This window comes from Nipponia nippon, unplaced genomic scaffold (genome assembly GCF_047370975.1).
Source record: "Nipponia nippon isolate SJK-2023a ecotype South Korea unplaced genomic scaffold, ASM4737097v1 scaffold_8, whole genome shotgun sequence".
Classification (NCBI taxonomy): domain Eukaryota; kingdom Metazoa; phylum Chordata; class Aves; order Pelecaniformes; family Threskiornithidae; genus Nipponia; species Nipponia nippon.
This window is the reverse complement of record NW_028262402.1, coordinates 40,732,673-40,760,272: the sequence shown is the minus strand read 5'-3', so window position 1 is coordinate 40,760,272 and position 27,600 is coordinate 40,732,673. Positions and strand designations below refer to the sequence as shown.

At 38.0% G+C, this 27,600-nt stretch overlaps 1 protein-coding gene across 1 annotated transcript in view; it reads left to right on the top strand.

Moving 5' to 3' along the window:
- The window catches only part of CNTLN (centlein), a 196,653-nt gene that overhangs the window by 40,463 nt on the left and 128,590 nt on the right, over positions 1-27,600 (top strand). Inside the window, exons 5-8 of the mRNA XM_087741617.1 lie at positions 6,882-7,016; positions 7,605-7,784; positions 17,098-17,231; positions 27,422-27,584. Of these exons, the coding sequence (XP_087597743.1) occupies positions 6,882-7,016; positions 7,605-7,784; positions 17,098-17,231; positions 27,422-27,584 (612 nt within the window). The remainder of the gene's footprint in view (positions 1-6,881; positions 7,017-7,604; positions 7,785-17,097; positions 17,232-27,421; positions 27,585-27,600) is intronic.

Here is a 27,600-nt window from a genome sequence, read left to right as displayed (position 1 = left end):
ACTTCCTTTTCTCAGAAACAATTCTTTAAATTGTTTAATCTCAGGCAGTCCTGGAAAGCATGGGGTAGCATAAGGAAGAACAAAGAAACTTGCATGGTATGAAAATCAAGCGAGCTCCCCCACTTCAATTCCCCTCTCCTTGCAGTTGTTTTTTTTTATTTATTTAAGATTGTTATAGCGTAAGGGCAGGTGTAAAAAACAGGAATTAATAATGGGATGTGTGCGCATAATACTGTTGCATGAGTTACATTTTAATCCATTATACGTCAGTTATTTTTTCTTGGTTTTTCTGTTCTTGTTAGGAGTCAAGTTCTAAGTTGAACAGTTAACTGTGAATACAAGCATCCTTTGGAAGGATAGCGTAGAATCAGGTAGCACTGTTGGCCTTTTACTTTTGGAGCATTATGGGTTTAAAAATAACTTGTGTTTTATACCATAACTAGCTAGTGTCATTTTGACTATGAAAGGACACCATACAGACTGTAAAATGCAGCAGATGACTTCTGTAACATATGGTTACCTTTTCATGAATTATTTACATAGAACTTCTGTTCATCCTACATCTGAAAATAATTAAAGAATCTAATGAATAGTCATGAGATGAAAGAGAGTGGATTTCTTTTGTTCATTTTATTTTTTTCTTTTGTGTTTTTCTTCATTTGGGAGGACTATATGAGAATGTGACGGGGAATGTTATTTGTTAAACGTGTATGAGTGTTAAAGTTTAGAACCATGAGGATTAATAAAGTTGGAAAAAATCTAAAGAGAAATTTGAGAAAGCTAAATCAAGGAAAGCTTGATTTGTGAATGAAATGTTACTGGCACATTTTTAGTAGTGTCTACTTATTGTTCAATTCCTGCTAGAAAAAAAGGAACGTTGGAAGGGAGGGGAGAAAGTTAGGAGTGTGGTAAGTCAACCTCAACTACTTGGTGGGGAAAAAGAGATGATGAAAGGGAGAGAATAAATATGCAAATCTTAAGTAGAAATTTTGTGGAAAAGAAGTTTAAAAGAAAGAATAATATTTTCACGTTTAAGTTGTAATAAAATACTTTCATTAATAAATTAATTTTCTTTCTGCTTAAGATGTCAGGATTTCATTAAAAGTCACTGCTTGAGGGAAAACACTTCAATTTTTCATCAGTTTGACTTCCTTTGTGTTGAGTTTTATTTTTTTTATGTGGTATATTAGAAGTATACTACTGCACAGTGAAAGCTTCTGATAAAGAATGTAATGAAGAAAGCACAGAATATAACGTTTATTTGTTACCCTGATCCCTTTGGTAGTGGAAATCGAATTCATGTCCCTTTGTTGCAGTTGTAGATGGACACTTCTAATATTGTCGTGCAAAGACTTTAGGTTTTTTGTGAAGTGCTTCAGCAGCCAATGACAGAAACAAGGTGTGTTGTTGCATTTCTGTATGATTAGCAGCAGCAATGAAGGATATATATGTCAGTTTTGCATTTCAGCTAGAATGATTTTCAGGGATATTTTGATAAACTATCAGTAGGTATTTAAGTTAACTTCTTGACATGAAATAAAACCCACTCTTATCTATATTTTATGAACCTGTATAGAGGCAGGTATTCAATACTGATTCAGTAATGCAGTGTGATCAAATGTCAAACTGCAGAACTATGAGTGTGGTTTTTTCCCCTCACCCCAAAAATGTAAAAATTTGGAGAACACTTAGTGCAGTACTAGCATGTACAGCTGTTGTTTCATAGTCTTTTCTGTATGCCTTTTATGTAGTGGATTAAAAAATCTTTCACTGAAGACTGGAAGTTCAGTGATGATGTCTGCAACATCAAACAGTCCATAACTCCTGCTAGTTGTATCCTAACATTTTGGAAACGGAGTCCTAGCATGAAAGAGTTATGTTCTTGTTGCCACTCTCGCTGTTTCCATACGGTAGTATGCTATCTAAATTCACATTGGATAAAAACGAAGTTTAATTAAAAAACTTTTTGTATATCTATTCACCTTGAAATATTGACAGATAATTATAACATCCTACTGCCATGAAAAGACTCTGAGGTGTTCAGAGCTAAGACAAAAAAGGACTATTTTCCCCCTTCAGTTTTGATCTGTAGTTTTCATAGCTCATTTTCTCATTTTGACTTAGCATGTGATTTCGCTTCCTCTGCAGATTGATATGAAAGTATTTAAAAAAGAAGTAGATTTTGCCAGTAAACAATTTCACATTATTAGGGAAGAAAAAACATTGTATTGTGTTGTAGCTAAAGAGATACCATGGGAAAGGATAAAAATGAATTCTGGAATGACAGTCCTCTTAAACATCAAAAGACTTGCTCCACCAGGTCACAGTTTTCTTTCTTTGTACGTACTGTTGCCTGGAGCATTCTGGGCTCCAGCAGTATACAAGGGATACTCTTTGATTCTTCCTAGCTAAACAAAAGGGTAAAATCAGATTCCCTTGGTTTTCATTAGAGCAAATTTACTTCTAGAATACAGTTTTCTGTCTTGTATTTGGAAGTTTGTCTATGGAAAAACCTTTGGAAGTGTACTCTAGTTGTCTTAGTTATATGAGGTTTTTTACAGTTCTTGAGCACCAAACTGTCAAAAGCCCATTGAATGTTGCTTTTGTGCTGTTATATTCAAACAAGTACGACTGCAGTCAATGCACAATGTAAGCTGAGATGGTTCTTGTGTAGCATTAGCCTGTATTTTATGGTATCTAGACAAAAACAGTAGATACTGTGGGAATAGATGAATTCCTAATGAGTGTTTTTATCTGGTGAAGTCTGTCAAAATAATCTCATGTGGGAGGTTGCCCCATGTGTTGATCACGTATGGGTTTTTTTCTGCTGTTTCACTTGCCTACCAGAGTAGGGTAGTCTTTTAGGAACACTGCTTCTATTCTATGCTGTAAGAAATCAGTCTTTACTCTTCTGTTATACAAGGTAATTCATAGGTTGAGGAAGGAAAGTGCAAAAACAGCTGCACAGACAAAGGCAGATGATAATTTACTTTAGAATTTCTGAGATACAGATAATTCTTTATGACCCTTATTTCTACCCAGTCACGGCTCCTGAGTAATACTCCTGTTTTTTTCCCCTTCTTTATAAGTACGTGAAATGAGCAGATATGAGAGTGAAAGTTCAATTCATTTAGAGGAAAAGATAAGAGCATACAAAGCGGTACCCAAGAAAAATGCTTTGAAACATAACGGTATTTTTTCCATGCAGGTATAACTTACCTAAATAATGTTTCACTACTGCTACAGTAGACAACTTTGTAGACTACTCAGGTGAGTTTACTGCTTGGTGATTGATACGGTGTATTTGCCTTTTGATTGATTTAAAGTCTTAAGTGGGTCAGTTGTGGGGATAAGTAATTAGTGTGCAAGTCTGATTCAGGATAATCTGTCTGATTATCTTGCAAAGTATGCAAAGTAAGTAGCTTATTTGAGTTTAAAATTTCATCTCAGCGATATGGAACAAACATTTGAAATAGCTAGTTGCACTTTTGTACCTTCACGTCTCCATTCATCCTCCAAATTGCTGGAAAACTTCCCATTCCAAGCAGGACCCAAATATCTTTGCTTTCACTTCACAAATATACATATGCTTACCTGTTTCAGCACAGTGTGTAAAGAAACTAAGTAGTAACATGATGTAGCTTTGAGTTTTTGTGGGAGTGTGTATTTGTGAATTTATAACTCTGTTAGAGCCAATAGGCTCTTTCAGGTAGGCAGAATTTCTAAGGGTGTTCTTGAAATACAGACTTTGTCTTGATAAATGTTAAACAAGTAGTAATGAGGTGGAAGGAAGACTCAAAGGAGCCACTTGCTCAAATTCTATGAGGACCTGGGGAGCGGGAGGGAGGCAAACAAAATAACTGATGCTCTCCGTGGTAATGTGGATTCATACCTTCTTAAAGATGCAACTAAATCATCTCTGCCAGCAACAATTTGTTCCTGTAACTGTAATAATATATCTGAAGAGCAAATATTTTGCTTTTTGAATAGTGAAAATTGAGCCTGGTGTCTGGTAGGTTCAAAATATGAAAGAGGGGAGTCCTTAGTTAAGAGGATGTTTCTTAATTTCATTATCTCTTTTTTAACGTCTGCTGGTAACAAACTAGGCTGAGAAGGTTTATGCACTGGGTTATGCCTCTGAGAAGAATTTCATAGAAATTTCTGAATCTGAAATTCAGGTTTAGTTTTTCTTTGGAGGAAATGGAAGAATGATTATGAATCTATAATCTTAGGCAAACTTTGATTGGAGTCTGTTCAAAGTGTCGGTGCTGTAGAATGAATCTCTGTAGGGGAGTTAGTTACATTATAAGAAAATAAACAAGTATGCTATAGGTTTGAGATTAAATTACCAATTAAACACTGTTTTAAATACAAGCTAGTTCTGGTTGGTTTTTTGTTTGTTTGTTTTTTGTCTGCTTCGTTGGTTGGAATTAATGGTATCTGAGACAAAAATCCAAGATATGAGAATATGAGCTTTCTGTGTGTTCTTTCATTTTTCTCTCAAGTTTTTTTCTCATTTTTCCATTTTCTTCAATTCACATTTACTTTCTTCTCCCATGTTTTTAAATAGCACTGTTAGACAGTACATAATTTTGTATATTCTTTGAATTCTACTGTGCTGCTATTGAGTATGAGGTACAACAAAGATAATTTTTTTTTTTTCTTGATGAAGTGAAATTTTTAGTGCAGAAAAATAATATCCTTCATGCCTCCCTACAGTATTTACTAAATGTTATCTGTTCATGGTTGGTTGTTTTCAATATTTGCTACAGAAGTTAGCTGGATTATATTACCTTTCTTGTATGCTGTGAACCTGTTGCAGGGTTTGTTCTTGCTGGGACACGTTTTCTGCTATGTAGTGTGGTATGGGTTTTTTTATTCATTTTGTAAGAAATATTACCATATTTGTAACAGTGTGTGAACAGAAGTAGTGGTCAGAGAAATAAAATTAATTTACTAAATATGGAGGAACAACGTATAGAAATGATTTGGAGATGGTGGTAGCAGAAGAAATAGAACAACAGAAATATTTGCAAGGAAAGTGAGATGTGATATGTAGAAAAAGTGAAGAGGTCTACAGAAGAGAGTCAGACATTCAAAGTAATTTGGAAAAAGTTACAACAAAGGTCTCTGTTAAAAAAGAAAAAATGAAACAAACTAGGAGGGAAAGATACAATCCACACAAAGAAATGAAGTCATGTATATTTTTAATGACTAAGATATTTGCTTAATACATAGATTAATTTCACTGCACATCTTCAAATGTATTTTTAACATGCCTTACTGTCACACTAGCTCACTAGTGATTTAAATAATAATTCATAAAGAAATTATTTCTGCCAACCTTAGTCTTATAATCAAATATGTGAAATTAATGCATTTTATGTGATTTAACTCCGGTAATGCTGAAAAAGGTAGTTTATTGGCTATTAAGCTAGTTGTCAAATGTTACAACATAGTGCAGCAGAAAGGGCAGAGAAGGTTTGCTTTGTGCTCAGTAATTGTTTGTGAAGAGTAGGAAGAAGACCGTGCATAACTTGAAGAGAAGCTGGTATTCAAACTGCTACTCAGACTCTCAAAATTGCCCCATCCTTCTGTGGTTATCGCTTTGTGAACAGTTTCCTTGTGCAGCGTGGGTGCTCTGGATGCCAATGCACTAACACTGTTCAACACGCGGAGCAAGTCCTGCTTACCCCTGCGCAGCTTGCTTTGGTGCCGGGCAGCTACCTGTAATACCTGCGTTTCTTCTTGTGAGTGAGTTGCTTTGAGTTCAGTGGTGATTTAGTTACTTTTTCTGCCCTAATTGTTACATGTAAGTTTAAAATCAATTGTTGTTGGATATGACTTCAAATGTATTGTTTTACATGGATTTTTTTCTCAGCACATTTTCATTCTTTTTTGTCTCTGACATATATGTGAACCAGATTTACCCATCTGGAGGTTGAAAACCCTTATGTATGTTATCAGCAGTATTGTAGAATAATCTAAAGGTACATCCTCTTGTTGATAACTTTTTATGTTTCTGAAAACATTTCATTTAGCTTGTATATTAAAGGCAAAGCAGTTGCATTTTTGTCCTGAGATAAAAGTTTCATCTGTTTCTTACTACAGTTACAGTATTACTGCTAGGCAAATGTTTTAAATAAATGCCATTTTGATTTAGGAAAGGAAGAGACAAAACAGTACTGGAATTAAAACAGACTCCTGAAGAAAAATGCAGACTTCTAATATGCATTTAAGAGTGAGGGTGCTTTAATATGAATCTCATAAGAAGAGAATGCAAGTATCTAACACAGAAAGTTGAAGTTGTTTTTTTGATGGCAGTGAGATTTTACTATGTGTGGGTACACTAAACTGTTGTGTGTGTTGAACAGAGTTTTATTATTTTCCTTGAACTGCAAATTTAGTTAGACTTAATTCTGTTTGTACAACTAATTTGTATCATAATCTTTTTGGTTGCCTCACTTAATAGTTATTTCTCATTATCTTCATGAATACTGGAGAATTCTGAACTCTACTTTTTGGCTTGATTTTTGGTATGGCAAAAGTGCAAGTGAAACAGTATTCTAATGTATTCTTAATCTGTAACCACAAATATAACTTCTGCAAATGACTGTCTTTGTCTAAGCTTGACTGAGTAATTTCTACTGAGTTCTGCATTTATGGGCTCTTTTGTTTAGTAACAGCAAGATATTCAGTTCCTTGTTCATGTTACTTTGTCGTATAGTCATGCAGTTTTGAGTATGATTAAAGTACTAATGAAATGAAAATAATGCTATAAAACTACATATATAGGTCTAAAATGCACAGGTCTAAAATCCAGTACACGCATGTTCTTTTACAATTGCTTTTTGTCTATTAACAGATTTTTTTTTTAATAGAGACTCACAGAACAGCAGCAGGAGATAAACAGCTTAATACAGAGAAAAATTGCTGTGGATGAGGAAAATGCCCGTTTGAAGAATGAATTCAGTAACTTGAACCAGAAATTTAAAGATAAAAGCCAAGAACTTAAGGTATATTGACTTGTACATAGTTCCATAAGACTGTAGCTTTGAAGTAGTTCTTTAAGCAATGTCAGCCTTCGTGGCACAGAAAGTGACAAGCTTGGAGAAAAAATTGCCTTAGGCCTTGCTATACCTTGCCATTTTCTCACATACCAACTCTGAGGAAGATGCTTTAAAGGCAAGAATCCAAGCTTTATAACTTTCAGATAAATAGTTAATGATGGAAATGGAGCAAAGAAAGTAGGAGTGTGAAGATGTGGCTTCTTGTAATTAGATTCTGATGGGACTGGCATTATTAATTGATAAAGCCGAGGTCTGGGAGGATATGTCTGTGTGGGTCTCAAAAATAGCTGGGGACAGCATCAAAGGCAGCTTGATCAATTAATGGGCTCTTTGCAAATGTATACTCATCAAAGCTGTCATCCAGCTAAAAAATATGACCCTTCCACCTGCATGAAAGGGGCCAATAAAAGTACACAGGTGACCTTGGCCATCAAATATAGAAGAAGCTGCTGTGAGGGTAAAACTGCACAGTTTATATTTGCTGATTAGTTCTCACTTTTTTTGTTTATCGGCCCTTGTGGTACTGTTCTACAGGACACTGAGGAGTGTGCACAGAAGAAGGAAGAGCAAAACAGACTGGTTATAAAAAATCTGGAGGAGGAAAATAAGGGATTAAATACACGCTGTGCTGACCTGCTAAATGACCTGGAGAAACTGAGGAAGCAGGAGACACAATGGAAAACAGAAAAATCTGGCAATGATGCCAGAATAAAGGTATGAAGTGGAATGGACTCCTGGATGGTATTTCAGAATTAACTTCTCCAGACATTTGCACTACAAGTTATTTTCTTTAAATAACAAGTTATATATTCAAATCTACCAGTGGGGACTTGCATTCATTTACATTCCTTCACTTAAGACCCACAGCTTTTTAAAAATTGATGTTGCAAAGCAGGAATCTGACTTCAAATAGTCATCTTAAAATGTAATCAGTAAAAAATAAAAGATACTGTATTTTAAGATAATATATATATATGTGAAATAATAAAAGCTTCAAAGTATTATCATTCACATTTTTTTTCCTCAATGTATAATTTACTTACCTATAATTTGATTGCAGTGGACTTGATATTTGTTGTTTTGGAAGAACATTTTAAAACTTTAACTGCAATTTTGAATAAATTGTGTCCTAGCCTCCAGAGGGCTCCACTCTGTGAGAGACTTTATTATTGTATCTAATATATTAAAAAGTTATTTTTACTGTTTATGATAAAATGAAGAAGGAAATAATTGAATACATCGTACAGAATATTGTATCTCTTATTTAAATGGTACTTTGTCTTGTTTGCTGGTGAAAACTGGCAAGTTCTTTTTAAATGCCTGTAAGAAATAAGCCACAAACATGGTATCAGAGTGTTTGATGGCTGCTTATATACACGCCTATTTAGTGGATTCTTCTATTTAAATGGCTAATGAACGCTTACAACGCTATGCTCTTTTACACTATCAAAGTACATGACCTTCTGGTATATTCAATGTAGTAACTATCCAATCAACATCTTGCCCAGAAGCATCTTTTTTTCCTCCACTAGGGAGGAAATTCAATGGTTTTGGTGACATGTCTGATTGTTGTGCTGATGGAAACCCTTTGTAAAGAGCTTCATTCAGATCTGGTAACTTGGGAAGTAAAGTTCTTGCAAATTGAAGCGTTTGGAGTGGTTATGATGAAAGGACTGTAGGATTCCCAAGACAACAAATGATTTGTTGATACTTGGGGGAGAAAATCTAGTGTGTACTAAACTGATCTAATAGTTTTCAAGTTGTCAAATGCAGTGCTTGTAATACTGGATAAATTATTGAAAATCATTGTTACCCACACCTTCAGTGAAAAGCAGAATAACTTTTAGTGTATCTGTCTTCTTGGCTGATAAAGCATGCTCAAGAGAAAAAGGTGTGTTGTAGCCATGTGATTACAAGGATGAGAATAAGTAGTGCCTGTGTTTCAGAGTGGGGTTACAAGCAGGCCAAGGTGGTGTCTAGAGTGTGACAGAGGTAACTTCTTGAGGTGGGTATTCCTTGAGCCAACCAGGAATGGCACACAGCTGAATCTGCTGTTCACAAATGAGGAAGAACTGATTAAGGAAAAAATAATCAATGGCAGCCTTGGCTATAGTGACCATGAAATTGTGAAGACCAAGATCCTGAGAAGACGAAGGAAGGAGAGTAGCACAGTATAGACCTGGAATTAAGGAGGAGAGTCTTCAGCTTGTTCCAGGAAGTGGTAGGTGGATTCCCATGAGAAGCAGCACTGAAAGGTAAAACAGCTCAGGAAAATAACCAGGTCTTTAAAGACAGCTTCCTCCAAGCCTAAGTATGGTCCAGTGCGGTACTTAGGGAAACAACTGGTTGTGTCAGGAGACCAGCTTGGTTAAACAGAATTAATCCCCAAACTCCAATGTAGGGCGGGGGTGAAAAGTGATATTCAGGAAGTGGAAACAGTGAAAGCTAGAAGTTCAGAAACATTGTCTGGGCACTCAAGGATGGTGTTAGCTTACCTACAGTTGAGACTTGCAAGTGATGACAGGTATAATGAGTTTCTTGCACTACTTTAGTAGTAAAAGGCTGAACAAGGAAAGCGGGGGCCTGTTGCTGAAAGGGAAGGATGAATTAGTGACAGCAGGTAACAGATACAGCAGAGGTACTGAGTGGCATCTTTGCCTCAGTCTTCTCCACCAAGATTCCGCCAAGCATTTGTGCCTAGAGGTAGAGTTCAAGGAGGAGTACTAACAGTGGATGAGTTGGGAGATACCTGAGAGAACTTGGCTAGTACACATCCATTGGACCAGCTGAACTGCATCCAAGGGTGCTGAGAGAGTTGGCTGATGTCACTGTCAGGCTGCTGCCTATCATCTTTCAAAAGTAGTGTAGAGATCATGGGAGGTCCCTGATGAAAAAGATAATCCAAGAACAAAGGGTTGGCCTCGCTTCAGTCCCTGGGAAAATGACAAAGTAAGTTGTCTTGGAAGTAATTTCTGGGCACATAATTGAGAAAGTGACCAGAAACAGTCATGGATTTACCAAGGGTGAATTGTTCCTGAGCAACCTGATTGTCTTTTGTGATAAAATGATTGTGTCTGTGGACAAGAGGAGAGCTTGGATGTGATTGACCTTAACTTTAGCAAGATTTTTGGCACTGTCGTGCTGTATTCTTGTACCCAGGTTAGGATGTTACAGCTGGATGGGTGGACAACATGTTTAAAAGAACTATTTGCATGTTTGGGTTCAGAGAGGTGTGGTTAATGGGTTGTACTCTGTCTGAAGGCTGGTAATAACTGGTGTAATGCAGGATCTATCCTGGACCTGTCTTGTTTAAAATCTTTATCAGTGACCTGGAAGAGGGGACAGCGGGCACGCTCATCAAGTTTGCAGATGAAACCAAATGGGAGGGAAGTGGATGTGCTTGAGGGCTCTGCTGCCATCCAGGGGGACCTTGACAGAAATGGACCAACAGGAGCCTTAACCAGAACAAATGATGAGTCTTGCCCTGGGAAGGCAGGGCCCTGCAGTGCACAGGGGCTGGGAATCAGCCCTGGGGGACAGTCCTGGGCACTGGCAGGCAGCAAGCTGCATTGAGGCCAGCCCCATGCACCGAGGCAGCAACGAGGGCCAGCAGCGCCTAGAGAGGCATGAGCAGGGCATGGCCCTGAGAGCCAGGAGAGGAATTGACCCCCTCTGCTCAGTACTGTAGGTACTGCACTGATTTTTGGGTGCAGTACAAGAAAGATATCCGTAAACATTTCCCCCAGCAATATCCTCCTCTCCCCCAACAATATCCTTCTCTCTAAAATGGAAGGATATGGATTTGACGGGTGGAATGTTTGGTGCATAGCAAACTGGCTGGATGGTCACATCCAGAGGGTAGTGGTCAATGGCTCAATGTCCAGATAGAGATCAGAGACAAGTGGCGTCCCTCAGGGGTCTGTGCTGGGGCCAGTGCTGTTCAATATCTTCATCAATGACATAGTGGGATCGAGTGCACCCTCAGCAAGTTTGCAGATGACACCGAGCTGAGTGGTGCAGCTGATACGCCTGAGGGATGGGATGCCATCCAGAGGGACCTGAACAAGCTGGAGAAATGGGCCTGTGTGAACCTCCTGAGGTTCAACAAGGACAAGTGCAAGTTCCTGCACCTGGGTCGGGGCAGTCCCCAGTATCAATACAGGCTGGGGGATGAAGGGATTGAGAGCAGCCCTGCCGAGAAGGACTTGGAGGTACTGACAGACAAAAAGCTGGACATGAGCCAGCAACATGCTCTCGCAACCCAGACAGCCACCCATATCCTGGGCTGCATCAAAAGAAGCGAGGCCAGCAGGTCGAGGGAGGTGATTCTGCCCCTCTACTCTGCTCTGGTGAGAGCCCACCTGGAGCACTGCGTCCAGCTCTGGGGTCCTCAGCACAGGAAGGACATGGACGTGTTGGAGCGGGTCCAGAGGAGGCCCACAAAAATGGTCAGAGGGCTGGAACACCTCTGCTATGAGGAAAGGCTGCAAGAGCTGGGGTTGTCCAGCCTGGAGAAGAGAAGGCTGTGGGGAGACCTTATTGCGGCCTTTCAATACTTCAAGGGGGCTTGTAAGAAAGATGTGGACAGACTTTTTAGCAGGGCCAATAGTGATAGGAGAAGGGGTAATGGTTGTAAACTAAAGGAGTGTAGGTTCAGACTAGATATAAGGAAGAAATTTTTTACAATGAGGGTAGTGAAACACTGGAACGGGTTGCGCAGAGAGGTGGTAGATGCCCCATCCTTGGAAACATTCAAGGCCAGGCTGGATGGGGCTCTGCTCAACCTGATCTAGTTGTAGATGTCCCTGCCAATTGCAGGGGGGATGCACTAGATGACCTTTAAAGGTCCCTTCCATCCCAAAGCATTCTATGATTCTATGAAACTGGCTGAAGGTGAGACAGTGGGGCTGGAGACCTTGCCTTGCAAGGAGAGGCTGTGGGACGGGCTGGTTCAGCCAGGAGAAGGGATGGCTCTGGGGCTGGGTCCATCCAACAGCATCTCCAGCACCAACAGGAGGGGATGGAGGAGATGCAGCCGGGTTCTTCACAGCTTTGCATGATGGAAGGGTGAGAGGCAGCACAAGCTGAAACAGGAAGAGCTGAGGTTGGAGAGAAGGACAACCCTTTTCCCCAGAAGGACAGCCCTAGAGTGGCGCTGGGGGCCATGGAGGTTGGGCCATCTCCGTCATTAGGAGATTTCAGCCCCTGATTTTGTAAAACCCTGAGCAGCCTGGTCGGACCCCCTGGTTGAACCTGCCTTAGGCAGGGGCTGTGACTGGCACTGGTGAGCTCCCCAGGTCCCTGCCAGCCTTCACGTGCCCATGAGTCTGATGCCTTAGCTTCTGTCTACCCTCCCCCCTGCCCTCCCTCCTTCTGTGGTGTTAGGCAAGTGACTATACACCTTTGCTAGTGGACAGAGTTAGGTGAAGTTGATTATTTCCCAGTACTATTGGAAGGATTGAGAAGCATATTAAAATTACTATCTGCAAGAGGGAAAAGTCATATTTGACCTCTAGGAAGTAGTAATATAGTGTCTCATTGGTTTTTATCAATATTTTGTAAAATAATAATTTGTAAAATCACAGAAAGTTATTTTTGTAGTTCATCACTGTTTTTACATATACTCTTCCTGTAAATATTTGCTTGAAAATTTGTTTCAGTTTAAATTAATTTCTCCCTCTGTTCCTGACATTCCCCATTTCTATTACTCAACACTCGAGAATCAATATTGGATGCCAGATTGGCTCTTAACAGGATGCTTATAAACAACAAAGAATAATAATTTCCTTATCCATGAAGGCCAAATACGACACTATCACACTACATGATATTGGGCTGCAGATGATGTTCTAATATATACACCCCAATATAACATATCCCTGAAATGCTTTTAAAAAGTAATTTATGAGCAAATTCAATAATGGCATTTTATTGTTTTTCTCAAGTGATTGGAAAAATGGTTATAGATAAAAATAATTTGAATTCAGAAATTATATCGCCTTCTGAAAGTCAGTTCTGACTCTCAGGCTTGAGTTTAGGAGTTGAGCCAGCATTCTTTTTGTACATGTTTTTCAGTAATAAACGCTATATTTAACAATATTGTAGATGACGTATGCAGACATTATTCATGTTAGTCTCCTATATATGTGGAAGAATAAAATGAAACCTTACCAATGTAAGCTACCCCAACATTGTTTTTAAAATGTGTATTAAATTATAGAAATGCTAGATCTAAATAACAGATTCTTCTTTTGGAAAAGTGGCCCTCTGTTCAGAAGATGAACTAAATGTTACTAGCCCTTTTTTTTTTTTTTTTTTTTTTTCTCTCCAGTCTTTAAACCATTTTCTGTGCAGAAAGGTGTCACTTGTCACTTTCAAAGACTGGTTGTTTCCAGACCTACTATAAGCTGAACTGGGGTCTAAAATTCAACTTTTTCAAATTGAGAGAGAAAAAGCTTCTATAGCTAGTTTGTCCATTTAAGGAATATTTCTTTGAAGATTCTTCATATTAGCTGAAATCCAAGTGAGGCAGATTAACAGGAAGAGACCTGATAACGTGGCTAAAAGGGTGGCAATTGTGTGTTATTGTTTGCCTTTCTGATATATACCTTCATATAAATAATGTACGGTGTACAAAAAATTAGCATAGGGCTTTGCTTTCTGCCTTAAAGTAGTTCTTGAGAATTACTCTTCTGTACTTCCCAGGGCTTATATCAACTTTCTGTATCTCCCGAAAGTGCACAAGTGGAAAAGCTGTCAATCAGCCACCGTATGCATGGATGTGTCTCCATATTTAAGAATGAATTAGGCATTTGAATTATTCTGTTATTCTTTGGCTGGAGGTTACTTACATTATTGTTTAATAATAAGAACGTATGTTTTCCCAAACTTACACAGTCACAAAAGGCGTTGCATGTAGACACAAAAAATATCAGGCTGGCACATTTTAAGTGGAGGTGACATAAAAGATAGCACAATTGCCTACCGTTTTGGTTTTGTGTTTGTTTCTTTTTTTTCTAGTTAGCAAAGTGCTTTTTAAAGTTCCTAAAATCTGAAGGTGGGGGCTTTCAAAGAAACAGGGAAAGGTGTTCTCTTTTAGAATGACACAAACACTCCGAGAAACAGCCATCTCTGTCAAAAGGAGACATGGATTTTAGTTCCATGGAAAAATTAGTTTTATTGAGATAGGACCTTGAAAAAATACTCTCACTTCTGTCCTAGTACATAACAAGAAAAAACATGAAAACAAAGCTACTGTATTTGAAAGTGACTTTCTAAGTGTTTGAAGCGACAAATAACAAAACCTTAGTGTTAATTCACAGTGCGTCCGTAATCTATGCACAGCTATTCTGCCTCATGCCTTGTCTGTGTGCTATGCTTTTCATGTTTGAAGTTCTTTTAAATTCACCTTTTCTCTGATTTTTCTGAATTTATAGTTCTTGGGCTTGATATGATCAAAATATTCCTGTAATGTTTTGCCTTAAATTATTATTCTGGTATTTATCTTTCTTTCATTTTAGTTAGGATCACCACTTTTCATGGCTAGCAATAATGACTAGAGTGATTTTTCATGCTTCACTTTCAGTACTGTTATAAATAAGTATCATATCGTTTACTGTGTCTTGTATTTTTCTCTAAAATAAGCATTTTCTTCCTCATATAACTGAATTATTAGATGTTTTGACTTACTGTATTTTAAATGGCACATATTTTGCTTTTATATGCTTTAAAAGATTGAATTCTAAACTGTCTGTATGTACAATTGAAGTTAGCTTTAATTTGAAAATCAGGTTTAGGAGAATTTGTATTGAGCAAACTTTCAGTCTGCATGTTTATGCAATGAAACTACCTTCTCGGCTACTGTATCAACTAAAAGACAACATAATAAATTCCATGTGATTTTATAAAATGGAGATACTCAGAAATTGAGTGTAAAAGATTATAGGTTATTTCATAATCTTAGATTTCTGACTTATGGACGAAAGGTCTACTGAATGCCTCAATATATGATATTTCAGTATATAAGCTATTTGTATAACCAGTCCCTCCTTGCCCCTTTTTTCATGTTTTGCTCTTTCAGTAATGCTTCTGATTTCTGAAAAAGTCAAGGTTTCAAAATCAGTTCAAAAGGTTGAACTGATTAATTTGTTAGTTGAAATCAAAATCTGAAGTCGCATATGTCACAAATGGGGTGAAGGAGTGAAAGATGTTTTTTTTTTTTTCTGTTTTTAAATTCTGCCATTGTATAACTTCTAAAGTTATATTTGTGCCAAAATCATTTATTACCTATTCTTTGTACTGTACCCTGCAATGGATGATGGGAATTTAGGCATTAGTAAGAGCAGATTTTTTTTTTAATCTCTGTCGTGAAAAACCTCTGCACCTCTATAGTGTGGTGTGAAAGATAGGCAAATAGGATTTATTCACAGAAAATGTGAACTGTTTTCATTTTTGTTCGCATATGCAATAACTTTTAGCTGCTATGAAAAAAAACCACTGAGGAGAAAGATTGTTTCACTGTAAGTTATAAATACTTTATCACATTTCAATATTTTCATGTGTTGACAGAACGAACTGTCTCCTGTCATTCTGAAATCTTTTGTTATGTGAGAAAAAATAATTTTTGCTACCCAGCCTTTGAGATTGAATGACAACTCATTAGTTGGGTACACCAGGTATATAGCCTGAGATTTATCATGAAAGAAATAGTTTTCCTATGTCATTCACTCATAAATTTTGCCATTTCTTCACATTAATGTTACTGTTATTAACAGGATGTGATAATTGTTGTCCAAATTCAAAGAAGTTGATTATAGTACACTTCTTATGCATCCAAATATGTATAAGGCATTTTTATGCTATTTTAAAGAGAGACAATTAATTATTTGCTTTTCAGTCATATAAATGTTTTGATACCTTCAATATTTGAGTCATCTTTGCTGAAAGGGAAAAATGTGCATTGCTTTATTTCTTTAACTAAGTCTGTATGTAAATGAAAGATAAACTAATATACTGTTGGCAGTAGATTAGGGATGCTGTCCTACTAGGAGGTATTTAAATTATGGATGAATCCTGGAATATTTACCTTACTGAGAACAACTGATTGTGTTTGTGAGTAGCATAATACCAAAGCAGGTCTAAGGCCGTTGCCACCTTCCGAAACTCTGCTCTGGATATTGCTGTAATATTTCTATTTCCATTGTTGCCTCAAAACACTCTGTGGAGAATAGTCATATAAAGCTTCTTAAGGACTAAAGTACTCTTCCAAGCTGCTAAAACTCCAGAGAACTCTAGTAAGGTCACTATGTAGAGATCGAAGTCTTGCTTGTGTAAGCTGCCTTGCTGCTGTGTTTCCCAGATATAACTTCACACTTTGCTGACTAACTTCTACAGAAAGGCTTAATGTAAAAGGCAAACTATTGTTTGTTTACATTGTTTTCAACGAGCATTTCCAGAAATTTTCTTGTACACTATTTCTTTTCCTGAAGAAACTATTCCTTGCACTGAATTGGAAGGTGAAATCAGAGCAAATTTAACAAGCAGTCTCAAAAACGAATCTGTACCAATGATTCATAGTTCATGTGTACAATACTGTGCAATTTTTGGGGAACTTAAAACAATGAATGTATAGCTGTTTTTTGTTAGGAGTGGTTTTTTTGTGTTTGATTTCTATACAGAAAACAAGGCTTAATCCGTTCAGTAGTTAAGTAGTGTACTATTGCTTTGCAAAGATTTGATTCAGGTTTCTCCTTCCACATGCAGCAGACAAATGAATGAAGGAAAAATTCCTACAGTAAAGAATAGGTGACCACTTAAAATTTGAAATATACCTTTTTTTCTGGTGTTTCACATTTTTCATATATGCATACGTGCACATATACCTATGTATATTTCCTTAGACTACAATAAATATATGCATGTATGTATGTGCACATCCATATGTCTATATATGCAGATAACATGCATAATAGATTTTAACTCTTTCTTATACATTATCTTTAATATATTTCAAATGCTTTCTTTGCAGAATTTGGAAACTGATTTAGCAGAGGCAAGAGAACAAATGAAAGAATTGCACAGTATATGCAGCAACTTGTCATCTCAGGTAGCTGTGAAACAGGAAGAACTCTCCCAAAAGGATTGTGATGTGATCAGAGCTAAGTAAGTATTTAGTGATTGCATTACCTTTAAGTCTGAATTTTCTCCAAAAGACTATTGTTCCACTTGCAAAGCAGTATCTTGCCTTAGAGATATTTTTGTGCAACAGTATATTTTCATACCATTCCGTTCCACAAGATGTAAAGCTTTTGGAAGCCTACCAGTAGATGACAGTTTATGTAGACCCTCTCTGATATATTTTGACTCTTAGGATATTATTATCAGTTTTTGAGTAGGGATGGTCTTTAAAAATTATACTTCTGTGATGAGCATTGGGTCAGAGAACTACGAATCTCCACTGAAAGTAACAAAATGCCAATATGGTTAGTGACACAAACATTTAATTGGAGAAGCTAAATGCCCTAAACTTAGAAAGGCTTTAAGCCTAATTTAATTAGAATAAAATCTGATGAGTCAGCAAAAGTCTATGTAGGCCTGTGGCTAAAGGTTTAAAGTACAGTGATTTAAGCTTTATCTTAGGTCTCACACACCATTTCTTTACACTGAATCTGTAAGATTAGTGCTGCATTATTTGAGTCATGGAAAAGAAATGAAGGATGGAATGAATTATACGAATTGACTAGACTGCTGAATTCCTTAAAATTAAGGTAATGGCAGAAGACAATTGGTAACTTTAACTGGATTGTCAGGAAATTGTCCATTTTTCACTTCTTAGTTTCAGAGGCATGCACAGTGTTCATCACTACTGTGTTAGACAAATTATATTCCTTTCAATATTCCCTCAAACTGTGGTTATGCCTTGAAGAACTGCAGTTGGGATGCAGAAATCATTGGCATGGATGCTTGTTTTTGCTTCCCAGGCAGAAATAATTTTATTGTAAGGAGTCAGTATCTAAGTTTCTTGGGGAAAAAAACCTAGAAATATGATTTTTGATGCCTCTGACCTAAATTGTCATCCCAGTGTTTGTTGAAATCTTTACAGGAAAAATGATGCATTGTTCTTCTCATATTTAAAAGGCCTACTGATTGGGTTTTCAAAAGTCAATAAATATAGGCAAGTTTAATGGGAAATTGTATTGAAAGAGGCAATCACTGGAATTTGTGAAATTCATCAATGGACTGATAGGCTTTATTATCTTCTGGAATTATTCTCAAAAATATATGTATGTGTGAGAGGACTAGGGACAGCAAAGAAGACATTTTTAAAGTCAGGTAATCAAGGTTTGCATGGTACTGCTTGTTGGTTGCAGTTTAGGATATTGCAGACTGAGTCGGCCAAATCACTGAACTTAAAATTTCTCAAAATGTATTCTTTGCTATTCACTGCAAAACAACGTCTTAGAATTTGTCACAGACATCTCGTTTAAATATGTAATTAAAAGAAGTACTTTTTTGAACATATGGTCTGAACTTGAGGCAACAGAAAGATGGACAACATACCTATTTTGAAGTGTTTGAAGTCTTTTCTGTATGTTTTTCTATACAACCAATCTTCTAATTTTATGGAAAAGAGTTTGGCAAACTGATCATATATGTTTTACTGTGTGCTCAAATGTTTTCTCTCCTAGAGAATGATAGTATTTTTCCATATCACTAGTATGTGATTTATACTTGACAGGTTATATATGTATACATTTGATCAGTATCATTGTAATTCAATGTCTGCTAATCTTTCTTATTGAACTGTCTTTGGCTACAAGTTTCTTGTTGACATTTCTATTATGGAAAAAGAAGGCTTATGCTAAATGGCTTATATAAAATGCACAGTTTCAGGAAGTAGTTTCAGTAGTTAGCAATACAAATTAAGAATTTCAAATATGCTGTATTTTTTGTAGTACAGAATACTGAAGTTTCTCCTTACCTTCTCAAGGAGTCAGTACATAGATAAAACTATTTTTCTATTGGTTCTTAATGAATAAAAAAAGCCAAAATAATAGAAATCTATGTAGACAAAAGCCAAACTCTTACTTAAGTTAAAGAAAGCAACAACTCCAGAATTAATGGAAAGAATCTGAGGAGAAAAAGAGGTCTTTACAACTTCTCATCTTCCTAGGCCAAGATCTTAGAACTGTGTTGACTTCATGATTGAAGCATTTGGTTGTTCCTTTTTTTTTTTCTTTAATTGATAATTTTTTTTAGTTATCCTTGTTTAAAACTTAGTCTTATAAAAGTATCACATTGAGTGCTCAGTTTTCATTTAATGCTGGCAGAAAATTCTTTGACAAATAGTGTGGAAAATACCCCATCTCCCTTCCTATCTCCACTTTCCCATCATCAATTTCAAACTTTTGGAGTTGAAAAAGACAATCTGATTTGCAAATCTGTCTGTTTTCTCCACTGCTTTGTCTCTCTCTCCCTGTCTGCTTCCTGCCTGCCTTCCCCACCCTCCCCCTTTTTGAAAACAGACCAGAAGCACAGTCGTAATTATTAGAAGCAAGCTCTAGAGGAAGAAAGGAAGGAAACTAGCTTCCTTCATTTAGTGTCTTCTTTCATATGCAGTATAGGCAGATCCAGGAAAATACTCTTTCAGCTGACACCTTAGTCATACTGTCTGAAATTTTTACAGTAGGTGCTAAAATCAATTGGAAAAGAAAGTCTCTAAGGGTCTGTGAGCAAACTGGTCTGGTGCTCTGTTTCTTGTGCAATCATAACTTCTTGCTCTGTTCTGCGTATCTGTCAGTTTGTTAGCAAGAGTTTTTTTCAGTTTAACAGTAACTATGTCTGTAGGCACTAAAAGAAATGTTTTCTTTAAGGGGTAGTCTTTTTCGGCAAATTAGCCAGGACCAAAATTTTGAAGAAGTACTCCGGTCTAACTCTGGTCTACAGAAGAGCAGGTGTTTTTGAAAATCCCACCCAATGTCAGTAAAGGTGTGTCACATACTTCTGAAGTGTGGAAGATAAATTTGTCTAAGTATTTAGAACAGACAGTATTTACAGGATCCATCCTGCATAGTAGATGTCTTCAAGAAGCCACCAGCTTTCTTTGCTGGCTTTGTTTTTGCAAAGCACTCTTCATCTCACTGAGTTTAATTTCAAACTCCTGAAGTAGCTGCGAAATGCATTTCCTTGTGATATCTTTAATGTTTGCCTTCAGTACGGATTTTCTGGATCTATTTAGTGTCCCTGGTAGCCTTTCCATTTTCACGTTCTTGAAGAATGTTAAATCTTGCTGTTTGTTTCTGAAGATTATCTGCAATGCATCTCTGCAATTTTTGTTTTAAAATTATGCTAAATATCAGGATTAGAACTTTGTGTTTACTGCTGAGCTCTCAGTGGTCTGTGTCTCGGTGGCGCAGAGCTCTGGTGGAACTCTGAACATCAAACTGGAGAGGTTTGCTTGATTCACTGGGAATTGAGCCTTGCTGTCACAGGTACCCAGGAATATTAAACTGTTTGTGAATATACTAAGCTCGGTTCTAAAATGAATTAGAACTTCTTGCCCGTGTGTTGTTACTGGAAGTGTGTGCCAGGACTTCATTCCTTTGATTAGTTTCTAGTCCAAATCTATCCCTGATAGTTTTACAGCCACTTCTTTTGTAACAATATTGCCCTTCCCCCCCCCGCCGCTGCTGTTTACCTCCGTGCTGTAAATTATGAGGCAGTCGGATTTCTAGTCAGCCCTTATTTTGCTGCTCTGGGATTTTCAGGTTATTCTTTGCTGTGTGCTATAAACCATTTCATAGTATCTATGCCATTCCCCTGAGAAGGCATAATTCATAGTGCCTGTCACTGTGTTGTATTTCTAAACTACGGGTAATGGAATCTAGGGATTTCCTGAATTACCCCAAACTCTCTTATATTCCCTTGGTAATGGGGGTAGCGGAGGTACTCAGAATCCCAGCGTATTCACCAAAACTGTGGTGGTGAAACAAAGCCTACATCACCTGAAGTGGTGGGTGTGATGAACATTAACTCTATTTGCAGCACAGTTACATAGCTTCTGGAGTGAAAGTAGCTGTTCATTTCATTTACATCTCTGGGAAGCCACAGTTTACTCTTAAACTGTTGGTATGTGCAGGACATAAAGGTTTTATTTAATATTACCCTCCAAGGATAGGAGGAAACTTTAGTTCACACTCTTGTCAGATGTCAGCACCAGAACTATCTCTAACCTGAACAATAGTATGAATCTTAAATATTGTTATTGGCAGGACAAGGCATCAAATCTTTGAGTCTTGCTGCAGTCCAGTTTGTAGTGTCTTCATGTAGTGTCAACCCTGCAATGTTTAAAGCAAAATCTACTAAGGTTATTGTAATCTTACTTTAGTGGCTGAAATAATTTAGTTATGCTCTTATATTTTGACTTGAGAAAAACCTGACTATTTTTCATAGCAGGCTCTTCTTTGTGACTTGAAGAGTGCAGCTCACTTTCTGCAAATTTCTTGGTTTCCCATTGTATTGGTCTTGAGGTGTTAGATTAGAGACAGAGAGGTGTTTTTTTCTCAGTTATATCTGGTGACTTCAGTGTTAAATGGAGTTAAATACTCTCAGTATATCATGGTGTGTTTGTTTATGTGGTGGGGAAAAAATAGACTTGGTGTTTCAATTTTGGTACTTAGCTGAGAGAATATTGAGTTTTTTATTAGTGTTGCTGATGGTGACTTTTTTCTTAAATTTGTGTTTGTTTGTTTAGAGTGTACAGTATATCAAAACATTTTATCAATATGTGCTTACATTTGTATACATATATCCTACTTGTATGCATACATGTAGAATCCACATATAATTTATATATTTTACATGTAGATGTATATATTTCTACATATCTGTGTATGTAGGCATAGATGCATCTATACATACATATATATGGCTGTGTATATAGGTACATATATTTTAAATGTCACTAATTACCTTTGTTACCTCCAATTTGCAATTTTTGATTATTTCTTCGGATACATGCTCCCCTGAGAATATCATTTTACTTAGGACTTGACATCCTTATCCTGCTGCAGTGACAGGCAGGTGTCTCTCTTGTAGAGTGCTTAGTAGTTTGCTGATTTGAGTAAGCATATTAATAGATATTTTGATCCTAAATTCATTTTTATCTTGTAGCTGTTTTTCTGATTATCATGGGGTTGATTTTGTATACTCTCTTTGAGCATACTGCAAGGAAATCAGTAACAGAATCACACAGAATGAGAATCACCTATACCTCATCAGTCCCTCTGTGATCATTTTGTGGGAGATGGTGTCAAAAGCCTCACTACAGTCAAGATAAACAACATCCACTGCTCTCCCCTCATCCACTGAACTAGTCATTTCATCAGAGAGGGCTGTCAGGTCGGTTAAGCATCATTTCCCCTTTGTAAGTTCATGATGACTACTCCCAATGATCTTCTTGTCCTTTATATGCTCCATCACCTTCCCAGGGATTGGCGTAAGGCTGACTGCTCTAGTTTCCCAGATCCTCCTTCTTGAACATAGGATTGACATGCTTTCTTCCAGTCCTCAGGAACCTCCCCTGATAGCCATGGGGGAGGCTCTCTCAGCATTCATAGGTGCATCACATCATTTCCCTTGGACATGTGTATGTCCAGTTTTTTAAATATTCCCTGATCTGATCCTCTTCCACTGAGACTGAGTCACAGGGACCTGGGATTGCTGGAGGCAAGTGTTACCTTTAAAGACAGAGCCAAAGCAGGCATTGAGTGCTTTCGCCTTTTTTATGTCCTTTGCTACCAGAGCCCATGCTGTTTTCAGCAGTGAGCCCACTTTATCCCTTGTCATTGTTTTGCTGCTGATGTACTTACAGAAGCCTCTTGTTGCCCTTCATGTCCCTCACCATATTAAACTCCACACAGATTTTGGCTTTCCTAACCCTAGCCCTGCATGCGTAGACAATGTCTCTAAATTCCTCCTGGTCTCCTGTCCCTGCTTCTGCATCTTGTATCCTTCATTTCACATTCAGTTTAGTCAGGGGAGGTCCTTGTTCATCCATGCAAGCCTCCTGCTACCTCGCTTGACTTCTTGCTCATTGGAATGGACCATTGTTGATCTTGGAGGAGGTGATCCTTGAAAATCAACCAGCTCTCATGGACCCTTATTCTCTCCAGGCTGATATTATACTGGATACCTTCAAGTAGGTCCCTGAAAATGCCCAAGTCTGCTCTCCTGAAATCCAGGGTTGTGATCCTGCTTTTTGCCTTTCACCCTCCTCTCAGGATCCTGAACTCCCATCATCTCAAGGTTGCTGCAGACAAGGCTGCCCCTGATCTTTAAATCACTGACCAGTTCTTGCTTGTTTGTAAGTATGAGGTCCAGCAATGTGTCTCCCCTCATCAGCCTGTTGATCACCTGTGGCAAGAAGTTATCATCAAAGCACTCCAGAAACCTCCTGGATTGCTTGTGCCCTGCTGTGTTGTCCCTCCAGCATATACTGAAGTGATTCAAGTCCCCCATGAAGACAAGGGTCTGCAAACATGAATCTCCCTCCAGTTTTCTGAAGACAACTTCATTCTTCTTCTTGATCAGAAAGAATCAGCAGGCAGCCACCATGTCACCCGCTCCCCACACCTGACCGACATGCTCTCAGCTGGCTCGTTGCCCATCCCAAGGCAGAGCTCCATGCATTTACACTACTCTTTCACATAAAGGGCAACTGCAGAGGGACCTGGACAAGCTGGATAGTTGGGCTGGGGCCAACTGTATGAGATTCAATAAGGCTAAGTGCCGGGTCCTGCACTTTGGTCACAACAACCCCATGGAATGCTACAGGCTGGGGGAGGAGTGGCTGGAGAGCTGCCTGGCGGAAAAGGACCTGGGGGTGTTGGTTGACAGCCGCCAGAACATGAGCCAGCAGTGTGCTCAGGTGGCCAAGACGGCCAATGGCATCCTGGCCTGTGTCAGGAATAGTGTGGCCAGCAGGACCAGGGAAGTGATAGTGCCCCTGTACTCAGCACTGGTGAGGCCGCACCTCGAGTACTGTGTTCGGTTTTGGCCCTGTCATTACAGGAAGGACATCGAGGTGCTGGAGCGTGTCCAGAGAAGGGCAATGAAGCTGGTGAAGGGTCTGGAGCACAAGTCTTATGAGGAGTGGGTGAGGGAACTGGGGTTGTTTAGTCTGGAGAAGAGGAGGCTGAGGGGAGACCTTATTGCTCTCTGCAACTACCTGAAAGGAGGTTGTAGCAAGGTGGGGGTCGGTCTCTTGTCCCTAGTAATGAGTGATAGGACGACAGGAAACGGCCTCAAACTGGGCCAGGAGAAGTTTAGGTTGGATATTAGGAAAAACTTCTTCACCGAAAGGGTTGTCAGGCACTGGAACAGGCTGCCCAGGGAAGTGGTTGAGTCTCCATCCCTGGAGGTATTTAAAAAACAGGTAGACATGGTGCTCGAGGACATGGTTTAGTGGTGGACTTGGTAGCAATAGGTTAACGGTTGAACTCGGTGATCTTAAGGGTCTTTTCCAACCTTAATGATTCTATGATTCTTGCCATCTGAGCCTGTCTTTCCTAAAAAGCCTGTATCCATGCATGGCAGCACTCCAGCCATGTGAGTTGTCCCACCTTGTCTCCATGATCCCAATGAGCCCTGCAACTGCAGACAAATCTCTAATTCATCTTGTCATCCTCCATGGGGACATGTTGCATACATTTGAACAGCAGCTTCAGATGCGCACCTGGTTGTGCTTATTTCCCAGGAAGACTCCCCTGTACTGATGTCCTCTCAGCACTCTCTTATTTATGTGCATATGCTTGAGGTGATCCTCCCTGAACCTTGTATTGTTCATCACAAGGTCTTTCCTGTCCAGACCAGCCTGTGCCCTTTGCTTGCCAGCCCGGGCCATAGCTCCGTCACTTGTTACTTGGTCAACATCTCTGTCCCGTACCATTCCTAGTTTAAAGCTCCCCTCACCAGGTTGGCCTGTGTGTTATCAAAGGTGCTTCATTCTGTGAATTTATTTGTATTGCACCATTAATGCTGGATAATTCCTCGTAAGATTGAGCATCATTTCCTCCTTCCTGTGTAAAAATGAAATAAAAGAAGGCTCCCCTTGTGGATTTACAATGTGAAAATAGTGCCTTATTCACTAAAGAGGATAAAAGCAGCTGTAACGTACAACTGCAAGTTAAATACAGTGATTGTGTATATCTGTGTCTCAAGAATTTTTCAGATTGCAACTATTTTGGTTTTTATAACTTTTTACTCAGAAAAATAAAGCAAGTTAGGATATGTGTATGAAGAAATAAAATTTGATTTTTAAAATGTGACTGAGTTTCCCTATATTTAAAAATCCTTGAATTTAACATGAGCAAACATGTTAACATGTGTTCTGACTGTGCTGCAGTTCTTGGGTGGCTGCAAGGTTTAGCTTCCTCCCACATCCCCTCCCCTTTAGCGTATGACTTAAAGCCTGATAAAGTCAACAAAGAAGATTCCCGTTGACCCTAATACCCTTTGTGGGCAGACCATTAGAGAACATATAATACTGTGCATTCTCAGGTGACAGACACGGATAACTAAATTGATGTTTGCATACAAATTAAAGAGCAGCAATATAGCAGAGTGGTCTTGGCAATGGTTACTACCAACATTTCCAACAGCATCTGAGGATTCAATGTTATCCCACATTTTTCCCGTCCACAACAAAATGAAGACCTGATTGGAGAACCTGCACAAAATTAATATAATCTGTGTTGTAACTGCAGTGCGAAGATGTGTCATTTTCTAGTTTATACTCACAGTTGGGGAAGTGAAACGAGTGGTTATTTCGAAGCCTGTTGGAAAGTGCTAATATATCACTGTGTCCTTACTTCTGCTGTTGTGCCTGTGAGCAGTCAAATTAGTACATATGAAGTACGTACTGCAGTTGTACTTTCGTTTTGTTACATAGAGTCCTTGCTGCACCTTTACTGTTGTTAATTTTAAGGAGCTACTTTACATCTATTGAGAACAGTAGGACTTAAATACTGTTAAGGAAGCACATCCTTAAGTGTTCTCCTGTGTTGGCCTGTTAACAGGCTTTTTTAAACAGTGTTTTTTTAACAACGTTAAGTTTTCTGACTGTGCTATTGTGGTACATGTAATTTCAATGTTTATATAATTATTCAGATGTTGTGCCTTTAGTGAATAATCAACATATTAAGTAGTGGCACAGATCTTAAGAAATGTTTTTTTGAAAGTTCACTTAAAATGGTTTCTTTGTCATTCTGTGGTTTCTCAGGAAAACGCAACAAAGTTGGTATTGCTGCTTACTTTTTGTACACGACAGGACTTCTCCAGCAGTATTATAAAAACGTAATGATAACTCTTGTTAATGATAATTCAGGGCATAGAGAAATGGCATATATGTTGGAGGTCACCAAGAAAATTCTTTGAGGATGTAAGGAAGAAAATTAGTTGGAGTGATAAACTTGTATTTCCGTATCTGTATGTAATACTAGTGTGAAATGTGCTTGTGAAAACAAGGAATTAAGTAGAAAATATATAAAAAGGGATTAATGGAGTCGTCTGAACTACTAACGTGTTACAGAAAATATTAAAAGTTTTTAGTCATTGTTTATAATAAGTAAGAGTTACTGATCTTCGTTTCTGCCTTAATTTGTAGTATCTATCAGCAGTACAGTAAAATTCTCAAGCAGACTGATTCTACTACATCTGTCCTATGGCTGCATTAAAACATGATTCCTATTACTGTGTTTATAGAGCTTTTATTGCTATATTACATAATACACACCAAAGTTTACTTTGCTTATGATTGTTGCAGTATGCTGAACCTGCAGACAAAAAGTAACTTATTAGCAGACATACTTCATGTGTCTAGGGAGTAGATGCATTTCAGAAGGAGACTTGCATTACACATACTCTGCAAGTTAAGAAAAACTTTTATCTTTTTTCTGATGATTCTAGTTAAAAAAAAAAAAAGATTAAACTTACTTTACAGTCCAGGTGTTCTAAATATTTTACATTTCAACAATTACTGCTAAAGAGTTAACTGAATATTGATTAGAAAGTGTTGATGCAGTAGTGAAAATCCTGTTATTTTAGAGCAGTGAGAGCATTAGAGGGAAATTGAAAGGCATTCCATTTTGAAACTTAACTGTTTTGTAGATATTTCACAAAAGTATGTGATAAATATTTTATATGTAACTTCTAGTGTTTATAAGGCAATTGACAGAAAAATAAATGAAAATAGGAAGCTCATTATCTACAATAAAATTATTTGAACACAGTTGTTTAACAGAGGTCATTGTTGTTCTTTTTCTTAATTTCTCTTTATTGCTTGTTTTGCACAGGAAGGAGTTACAGGAGCTGCAGAATCTTTACAGGCAAAACATTAAACATACAGCACAGCAGGCTGAGCTCATAAAGCAGCTTCAGGCTCTCAATACTGATACACAAAAAGTACTGAAAGACCAAGAAGATGCTCACACAGCTGAAACAACATCATATCAAAAAGTATGTCATTCTGCTT